Raw genomic sequence first — 9,826 nt, 5'->3', positions numbered from 1 at the left:
AGTTGATGAGCCCACTCACTGGCAATCGATCACGGCCCCTGTGTTTACTGCTGAATTAAAATAGCTCTCTCTCACATTATAATTTAACATTCACGTTTCAGTGTCCATGTTTGCCAACCAGATAGTAAGATCCTGGAAATCAGAACAAGCCCAGCTCTCCTGCTTCCATTTTTAGAGGACGTGAACACACTGTTTAGGGGCAAGGCAGATTGGATCCCAAAAGGACAAAATGATGCAATTTTTTGGTCTCCACGGTAACTTCCACATCCTTCTTTTCCCAAGGCTCATAGGACTGGAGTGTAAACTGAGGCCAGGTTTTTCTTTGCTTGGAAGGATGTGGGTTAGAAATAGCAATTCTTCCTCAACCCAGCTGGTCGGGGTCAAAAGCAGGGTTTAGAACCCATAGCCCCCAGGCTGCCACACTGGTAAGGCCAAGAACCCAGTTAAGACCCCATTGCTTTCCTCAACATGTGTGGGGTTTTTTCTTGTCTAGCTACGACCCCTCCTCATCTCTGTTCCCTACCCCAGACAGACACCGGCATTTTCCCAGCTCCTCACCGTAGACCACGAGCGACAGGACATCCAGGTCCGTCAAGCTCCAGCTGGATCTCACCTCCCCTGAGAAACCCTCTCTGAGTCCCAGCACCATACTTCCTCCTTTTACTGTCCTTGCCACTGATTGAAACTTATAACACCAATCTCAAACGTCAAGTGGAGGATGGATCAGACTTAGTCCACGGGTTCCTAGAGGAAAAATGGGGACCAAAGAATAAAAGAGGGAACCGATGGCAGTTCAAAACCCAGAAGGCCTCCCTGTGGCCAGAGCTGCACCTCAGTGGGACGGGTTGCCTTGTGAGGTCAGTAGCAGCTGGACAATGGCCACCTGTGAAGGGGACTGAGGCATCATGGGTTGGGTGGAACCAGACGACCACAGGGGTCTACGAATGGTAAAGTCCTCAAGGGCAGAGACCCTGCCTAGGGCTTCCCTGTGACCAACCCCTCAGCCCGAAGACTGAGCTTGTTCTCTGCTGGTCTCTCAGGCCTGCCCACAGCATTGGGAGCATTGGTCCTCTCAGGCCCCAAACTCTGCTGAGGGGTGACCATGGACTGAGAAGCTGGAAGGTTAAGTAGTCCCTCCTCCCCCTGACATTTGAGACCTACATGCTACGTGTAAAACTGATGGCTTAGGAAGATGCGGAACCGAGCCAGGTGGTCAAGGAGAAGGGAGAGTCAAAGTGAGTCTGGAGGGTTCTGCTTTCTCTCCCTCCCACTCCACCCACTCAGGAAAAGCTTGGGGTCCCAAGGGGGCAGGAAACAGAGTTGAAGAGGCGACACAGAAGGACAGATAAACGATCCAGAGAGAGAGAGAGGGAAGAGACCGAGGGTTTAATAGATCTTGACCTTGCCACGGAGGGAAAGGTGTAGCCTATTAGTTCTAATTCTTGCTCTGCCCCTGACCAACTGAGTTAAAAGGAAAACCTCTACTGACCCCTGCCAAAAAGACCAAAAAAATTCATCTCGCCTCAATTTCCCCCGTCACAGGAGACCTGAGCGACATAAGATGTCAAGGCTGCTTTGAAACCCCAGAAGTTGAAGCCATTTGACCCTCCAGGTTTCAATCCTTCTTACCCCTGGACACGGAGCCCACACACATGCCCCAAATTTGAAGCAGTCTCATGCTTCTGACTGATGGAGCCTGGTTAAGGTGCTGTCAGGAAGCCGGGGGATGGATACTTTGATTTCTTAAGGCCTCTTCCAGCCTGAACCCTGCCTTTCCTTGTTCCCTCCCCTCAACAACCACCCCCCCCCCCCCACACACACACACACATCTTTGGGACTAGCAAGGAGACAGCAGGCAGGCCGCCCGGCTAGGAGTAATTGAAAGGAGCAGATGAGAGGAGAATGTGTGTCCTCCCCCACCTCCCCTGCCCCACGGGGGCTGCTGAGAAATGAAAACTAATCAAATTACACCGACGGCCTCCCTCCCCGTGCACAGGAGCCGGCCCAGGCTGGGGCAAGCGGGCTGGGTGGGGTGGGGGCTGGGGGGAGAGGGAAGGGGAATCACATCTAATCCACTGTAAACGTCTTGATGTGCAGCGACAGCTTAGGGGGGGCTCAGGTTTCTGCGGCATTGGCTATATTTATCTCTGGTTCCATGCCAGCGGGGAGGGTTTAAATGGCACCCAGCAGTTGGCGTGAGGGGCTGCAGGAGCTTGGGGGCCAGTGGCAGGAACAAGTCTCTTCCGACCCCATGGAGCTATATGAGACATCCCCCTACTTCTACCAGGAACCCCACTTCTATGACGGGGAGAACTACCTGCCCGTCCACCTCCAGGCCTTCGAGCCGCCAGGCTACGAGCGGACTGAGCTCAGCCTGAGCCCTGAGGCCCGAGGGCCCCTCGAAGACAAGGGGCTGGGGACCCCCGAGCACTGCCTGGGCCAGTGCCTGCCGTGGGCCTGCAAGGTGTGTAAGAGGAAGTCGGTGTCCGTGGACCGGCGGCGTGCGGCCACACTGAGGGAGAAGCGCAGGCTCAAGAAGGTGAATGAGGCCTTTGAGGCTCTGAAGAGGAGCACCCTGCTCAACCCCAACCAGCGGCTGCCCAAGGTGGAGATCCTACGCAGCGCCATCCAGTACATCGAGCGCCTACAGGCCCTGCTCAGCTCCCTCAACCAGGAAGAGCGTGACCTCCGGTACCGGGGCGGGGGCGGGCCCCAGCCAGGGGTAAGTGAGCGTCCCCCCCACCAGCCGCCCCAGGGGGAGGGGGCGCAGGAGGCCCCTGGACGGCTTCGGGACCCCAGTGTGGGGTTCAGTCAGAGGGTTGGAGCAGGTGGGGTCTTGGGGGCTGCAGGACCCCCTCCTTCCTCACAGCTGGGCGGTCAAGTTGACCTCCTGTGTCCCTCTGTCCTTTCAGGCCAAGCTAAAGGCCACAGGGAGAAGCAGAGGTGGAGGGGGGTGGCAGAGAACAGAAGGACGGGCGGATCCAAGAGCAAGTCCAGAGTCAGCCTGGGTGGGAGTGAGAATTAATCCCAGCGCCTAGGGATGGGGTCCAAAAGGCAAGGCCAAGCGTCGCTTTGCCCCACCACCCCATCTTGAGTGTGGCTGAGCAGAGGCAACACCTACCCAGGGTCTCTCAAGAACCCCAGCGGGCCTGCACCTGCTTCCTTCACCTTATCCTTCACCCTTATCGTAAGGTCAGGAAAACCAGGAACCCTTTTAAACCGGGTGTCCTGTGAGGACAGAATCGCCACCCAGAATGGAGGACAAGAAAGGCCTGGAAGTAGGGGCTCTGTGGCCAGGCAGGGAGCGGGGGCATGAAAGTTGCTGATGGGGAAGACCCTGAGGCCAGGGGTGCCCCGGGCTGGAGGGCTGCAGCCTGTGGCCCACCCTCCAGCCCCACAAGGGGAGCTTTTGCCCATTGGAACTGGACAGAGAGACACCATCAAGAATGGCTGTGCTCTGACCTTGGGCCTTCTTCACCCCGTCTTGCAGGTGCCCAGTGAATGCAGCTCCCACAGCGCCTCCTGCAGTCCAGAGTGGGGCAGCACATTGGAGTTTGGTCCCAACACAGGGGGTAAGTGAGACCCGGACCCTCATAACCTTGGCTTGACCCCATCAGCCCGTCTCTAGGCCCACTTGTCTCCTTTTACCTTGCTTCTTGCTCCAGTCCTCTTGCCTTCGGCTTCTCCAGGGAACTGCTGAACCCGGGGTTCCAAATGGTGGGCCGCGAGGCCCTGTGCCTCCCTGAGACCTTGACCAGCTAAGGAGTGGTCTAGGCCTCCTGCAGCTCCCCGACCAAAGCCTAGTGCCTGACCTTCTCCACGGAGAGGGGAATGTCCCTGCCCCAGGGGTCCCTGGGAAGTGCCGAGTCAGTGCTGCAGAACTGGGCCAGCAAAGGACAGTTCCAGTCTCCCAGGATACACCGTCCTGGCTCCATCTCAGAGTAGCTGCTTTCAAATCCTAACCCCACTAGGGGAGCTCAGAGAGAAGGCACATGCGTTCAGTGTTCACACACACATGCGCACGCGCGCACACACACACACGCACACACACGCGCACACACACACATATGCTTGGCACTGGGAAAGGCATGGGCTAGCGGGTAGGATTCTTGAGTTTTGCGCACTCATCTGTCCTGGGAAACCTGTGCCACCCCCAAAGACCTTGTTCCCTGTCCTGGGTCTTGAAACCCCCTTTATCACACAGGTGACATCCTCCCCCCTTCTCCTTACAGATCACCTGCTCACGGCCGACCCCACGGACGCCCACAACCTGCACTCTCTCACCTCCATTGTGGACAGCATCACAGTGGAAGACGTCTCTGTGGCCTTCCCAGATGAAACCATGCCCAACTGAGATTGTCTGCCAGGCCGGGCGTCCATGAGAGCCCCCACGCTGGCCACAGATGCCACCGCCCCCGCAGCGGGGGCTTCCTCAGCCAGGCTGTCCTGATGCCAGAGGGCCAGTGCTGGGGCTATCAAATGCCAGCCTATCCCCTTCCTCATCCATGTAAGGTTAACTCGCCACCCAGAGAGGGAACGGATGCTCTCGTGTAGCTGACTCCTTACAGCAAGGAGCATGCCGTTTCCCGGGAAATAGAGCAGGGGACCAGAGTGCCCCTCGTGTATGCCCTGTCTCGGGGCAAACTCAGGAGCTTCCCTTTGTTCATAGTGCAGCCTCCAATTCCACCCCCTCAAAAGAAACGGTCTGAGAGACGATGACAGTGTCCTGACCAGGACAGGCTGTGTACATCTTCTGTTCTTGTCTTTTCCTGATGCCAGGGGCTGGGCTGGGCCTGCCCTGAATCGAGGGAGAGGAAAGGGAGAGGAGCAATCCTCTGTTCCCAAGTCCCTGGGGGGCCAAGCTTTTGCAGTGAATATTGGGAACCTTCCAGTGGTTTTATGTTTTGTGTTGTTTGTAAAGCCGCCATCTGACCAAGGTCTCCTGTGCACAAGTGGCCAGGGACAGGCAGGGAGGGGGGCAGGGGCTCTTGGGGGTGACTTCTTTTCTTAACTAAGCATTGTGTGGTTTTGCCATTGTTTTGTATTTTTTTTTTTTTTGCTAACTTATTTGGATTTCTTTTTTAAAAAACGAATAAAGACTGGGTGCTAGAAGAATGTCTGTGATGATGTGGAGGGAGGGGGTGCCCGCCGCTCCTGCCCCTCCCCTTCCAGGGGTGCAGACACACCTCAGGGGGCAGGCCTGCTAAGGATCAGAGCTGATGGGGCTCCAAAAGCAGCTGGGGCACTACCTTGCTGCTGGTCACCAGGTACTGGGAGCCCCACTCTTTTTACCATTCTGAAGGGAGCGGGGTGTGGTCCACAGGCTGGGTGAGAGCCAGATCCACAAACACCTTGTGGGACAAGGAGGAAACCCTGGCAAACATTCCGTGTCACTCTTTCTTACGCACGGACACCGCAACGGTCTGTGTGCTCCATCTCAAACCCCAAGGGGTCCATCCCAACTAATGAGCATGCTCTGTGCCCAGCACTCATCCCACAGCCTGCAGGCAGGGTTGTAGGGTGGGAATTTGCAGGTTTTCCCCTCTCCCTGCTCCCTGCCTCTCCTCTGGTGCGACATTACCAGGAGCCCAGCAGGAAAGTGGGAGGGGATTAAATCAGCATGATTGGGGTCAGACACTGCCACTTCCTCGCAGGCAGGCCAACTAGCATGTCCCCTTACCAAACCCTTCCGTTCCTCCAGGCCAAAGAGGATTCTGGCCCATGCCCACAGCTCAGAGGATGACGGCAGTTCCGCTGGGGGTAAGGGGAGGGCCTCACCAACAATCACAGGAAGAGAAGCTGGGGTTTTCTTCATATGGGATGCTATCTTCCAACTGCCAGCTGAGGGGAGAAGGTGGGTGGAGAATAGAGAAGATTCTGGACAGAAATTACATAAGGACTAGCTGGGGAGATAGCAGGAACTAGAATCTGAATGGCTCGTGAACATCTACTAAAATTTTGATTAATTCCAACTGCTTGAGGCTAAACTTGTCTGGTGTATTGCAAATTATAAATTTCAGAATCATTACAGAAGCCTGGGGATTCACAGCGTGGTACACTGTAGCCCCCACCCAATTCTTCAGGGCCCTTGACAATGGATGTAACCCTGTTTTACCTACCAGGCTCTGTGACCCATTCTGCAGTGTACCCCTGGGTTCAGCTGGGCCATCTCCCCCACATCTGCCCCTCCTGACTTGCTCCTGAAGAGGGCGGTCAACTCTTGGCTCCCAGAGTTTCTCCAGAAACTCTGCCTAAGGAAGAGAAGAAGGAAACCTCAGAGTAGGCTCACAGACCGAGGTGAGGGTGCAGAAGGGAGCAGCCCCCCACTCGGGGTGTATCTGTCCCAAACAACCAGTCAGGGCCAGGCCAACTGAGAGTCACAAACTGGCCTAATCTGCCCCACTGTGGGATTTTCTTCTTGAGTTGTGTCACTGTGTTTATAGTCGTACCACCTTGAAAGGGCCGGAGAGGAATACTGATGTCATTTCTAAGGCTCTTAGCTCCCCCTGACTCACCGCCCTTGGAGATGAGGAGAGCCACAAGCCTGATTGCCACACCTTGGTTCTCAAATTTACATTCACTCCCTTACGAACCACTGAAAATGCTGAGCTACACAGTCAAGGGGGATCTGCTCCCCTCGAGTTCATTTCCTCTGCCCCTGGCACCTCTCAAGCTCCCAAATGGATATGATCCCACCACCTTCAGTTGACTTGCTTCTCACTGGGGGCTTGGGGTGGCCATGAAGAAGGGGGCTCATCTCTACAGAGCTGATAGGCTCTGGAGTGGCTGCACGTATTTGGTAAGTTTATTCTTCTTTACCTATCATGTCAGTTGGAAACTGAGGTTCACGTTCATGACCTGGTAAGAATGAACAGTCCTCAGCAAAAGCCATCAGGGTTAATAGTTCCTGAATGTTGTCAGGGGTGGTGGCCATTGTCTACTTATTTCTTCTTCAGTCTTTACGTCCTTAACCCTTCCACCAGAGAAAGAGAAACGAGCTGCTGGAATCTCACAGGTGTGAATAGCAGACATGACCAAATGGAAGCCAGCCTCACTCGTTATTTGCACAGAATGAGCAATTGTCATCAATGCACTGGGTCTTTCTTAAACTAAATGCTTAGCCTTCACAATTAAAGTACAGATAAGACTCCAATTAATGAATAATGAGTGGTAGTTCTTTTGGGAAATTAGCTTCAATCCGGTCTCCAGGGGAAGTACCTGCAATAAATCAAGCCAGGTTAATCAAATGTTACCTAACAACGGGCTTCAGGGAATGCGCTAGAACGAAAAGAAGAATTACTCAGAATTGGCATATCAGTTGTTGAGAGTGTAGATAGGAACTTCTTAGGGTGTTTAGATAATTAGTGTGACCTTCAAGTACTATTTGTGGCTTAGATCTCTAACTTCTCAAGGTAATCTATCTCGCAAAGTGGAAAACATTTTAAATGCTGCACCTGAAGGGGCGCCTGAGTGGCTCAGTCAGTTGGGCGGCCGACTATGGCTCAGGTCATGATCTCGCGGTCTGTGAGTTCCAGCCCCGCATCAGGCTCTGTGCTGACAGCTCAGAGCCTGGAGCCTGCTTCGGATTCTGTGCCTCCCTCGCTCTCTGCCCCTTCCCTGCTTGGTCTCTCTCTCTCTCTCCCTCTCTCAAAAATAATAAACATTAAAAAAAAAATTTAATGCTGCACCTGGAGAGGGAGGTGGAGGGGGGCAGACAATGGAGGGTGAAAGGAGAGGAGTTCCCTCAGTTCAGGTTCTGTCATGGATAAAACCCTACCCCTAAGATGTCACACCCCCTCCCCCCTCGCCCTTGGACTTGTCTCACTGCCTGGCTTCTGGGCTCCAGGCTCGGGCAGCGATGCCTAAAGGTGTGCCGAAACTCAGGAAAGACTGAAGGTTCCAGGTGAGGCTGGGGTCTTGGCTAAGGACCTATAGCCCAGGCCCATATGGGAACCCCAAATCTCCACCCCACGGCAATTTGGGCTGTGCCTCACCCCTCAGCCACGGGCAACAACCAGACCCAGACTCTATGCCTCTTGCGCTGCTTAGAACATCCCTAGGGGAGGCATGTTCTTTCTGGGAAAGAAACCTAGAATCTTCTTTCCTACAAATGCTGACAGAAACATGACGTTGGGATCTCATCTCAAGCTCGGCAGGTCTACAACGAAACACATTTCCACATAAGCCTGCTCCTTCCGCATTCCCCATCCCAGTGGATGGCAACACTGGGAAACAGTTTCCCATCCCAAAAAAGTTTTTCTGAGTTCCTTCGGATCTCATCCTGTGGCCAGCTGGTCACCAAGGCTGGTCGATTCTACCTTTGGTCATGGAGGGAGTGAGGGGGGCCCCCCAGAGGTGTGTAAACACAAGGCCAGCACCTTCCCTCACCTGTGTGCCCTCTCCTGGTCACAGGTTGCTTTGTCCGGGGCGCACCCTGTCACGGGTGCCGGCGGACTCCGCCTTCCCGTACCATCAGTGTTTGGGACGGCATTAGCCTTGGGAAGGATATGGTGTATTGTGCTGTTCTCAGGGAGTGTTCACAATTTAGGTGAGAAGAAACACAGTCCAAAGACGAACATCAGCCAAGCACCACAGGGGGGTGGGTTCGGAAACTGAGCCACCCAGGCGCTCCAGTATGAGTGTGGGTCTGGGACAGGGAACTGGGGGAGGCTTAGCCAAGGGGCAGAGGCTTGAGCTCACTTAAAAGAGAAGTAGAAAAAAAAAAAAAAGTAAAAAAGAGAGAAGCAAGTAACATTTAGTAAGTGGTAAGCGCTCTTGGCAGATGGTCAGAACTTTTCACATACGTGTCGCAGTTAAGGACGGGGCCCCGCGCTAGCTTTGGGACCTACGTCTGTCTCTCACCAGCTTAGCCTTACAATTAACCACACTTAACCACACTTAAGAAGTGTGGTTCTTAGCCTTACAATTTCCTGTTCTGCAAGATGGCGAAGATAACACCACACAGAGTTGTGAAGGCTAAGTGAGCTAATACATTGAGCATGCTTAGAACAGCATCTGGCACACAATAGTTCCCAGTAGTGTTGAGCTTTATTTAATAATCATCCTCATAAGAACCCTCTGAGATAAGGTCGGTTCATTTATTCTCTCGAGCGTGTCTATCGAGGGGATACGGAGATCAAGAAGACAGACCCGAGGGGCTTCCTCACAGCGCCGTGTGGGAAGAGACAAGGAGAGACACCACACGGCACGGTGGCTTCCAGAGTGCCAGCGAGCAAAGGGTTGTCGCTTCTCCAATTCTGCTGGGGAGGGGCTGGTCCTGCCTTCCAGGTGACGCTCCAGGTGGGTCTGGAAGGTTCGCGCTGCAAAGGCAAGAGGCACTCTTGCTGCCTTCTGCTGATGGGGCTGGCGGACACAGGTTTCTGAGGTCGGCGGACTCAGACCGGTGAGAGGAGGGGCGGGAGCCTGGAGCCAAGTCGCAGGCAGCCTGTCACGCCGTGTGAAGGGAGCAGGCTTCTGACCTACAGGCTGCGGGGGCTGCTGCAGTGATCCCGAGCAGGGGGCCTATAGCAGCGGCAGCCCTGGGGGCCGTGGGAAAGGCCACGAGGCAGTGGAGCATGACCAGGTGAGTAGAGAGGGAGAAGGAATAAATCAGGTCCAGCATCGGGGCTCCTCAACTCCCCTGGCACAGGCAACCTGCACATTAACCTCTAGCAACCCCATGGTTATGTAAGTAAACAGAAGGTTACTGACTGTATGTTTTTAAAACTCTGATGTCGACTTCCCAGAGGAGCACAGCCCTAGGACGGTGGAAGAAGCTGGACACGTCAGCTGAACGCGAAGTTAAAAAAAAGACCAGAGCCATGTG

The 9,826-nt window shown here is 54.4% G+C and overlaps 1 protein-coding gene across 1 annotated transcript; it reads left to right on the top strand.

The window, feature by feature from the left end:
- Positions 1–2,236: 2,236 nt before the first annotated feature.
- On the top strand, positions 2,237–5,041 carry MYOG (myogenin). Its single transcript, XM_042925541.1, has 3 exons — positions 2,237–2,722; positions 3,491–3,572; positions 4,233–5,041. The coding sequence occupies exons 1-3, from the start codon at positions 2,252–2,254 to the stop codon at positions 4,352–4,354; spliced, it is 675 nt and encodes a 224-aa protein (XP_042781475.1). The 5' UTR covers positions 2,237–2,251; the 3' UTR covers positions 4,355–5,041.
- Positions 5,042–9,826: the final 4,785 nt, after the last annotated feature.

Source organism: Panthera leo, chromosome F3 (genome assembly GCF_018350215.1).
Source record: "Panthera leo isolate Ple1 chromosome F3, P.leo_Ple1_pat1.1, whole genome shotgun sequence".
Lineage (NCBI taxonomy): Eukaryota > Metazoa > Chordata > Mammalia > Carnivora > Felidae > Panthera > Panthera leo.
Note: the sequence above shows the minus strand (reverse complement) of the source record. Positions and strands in the feature narration are given on the sequence as shown.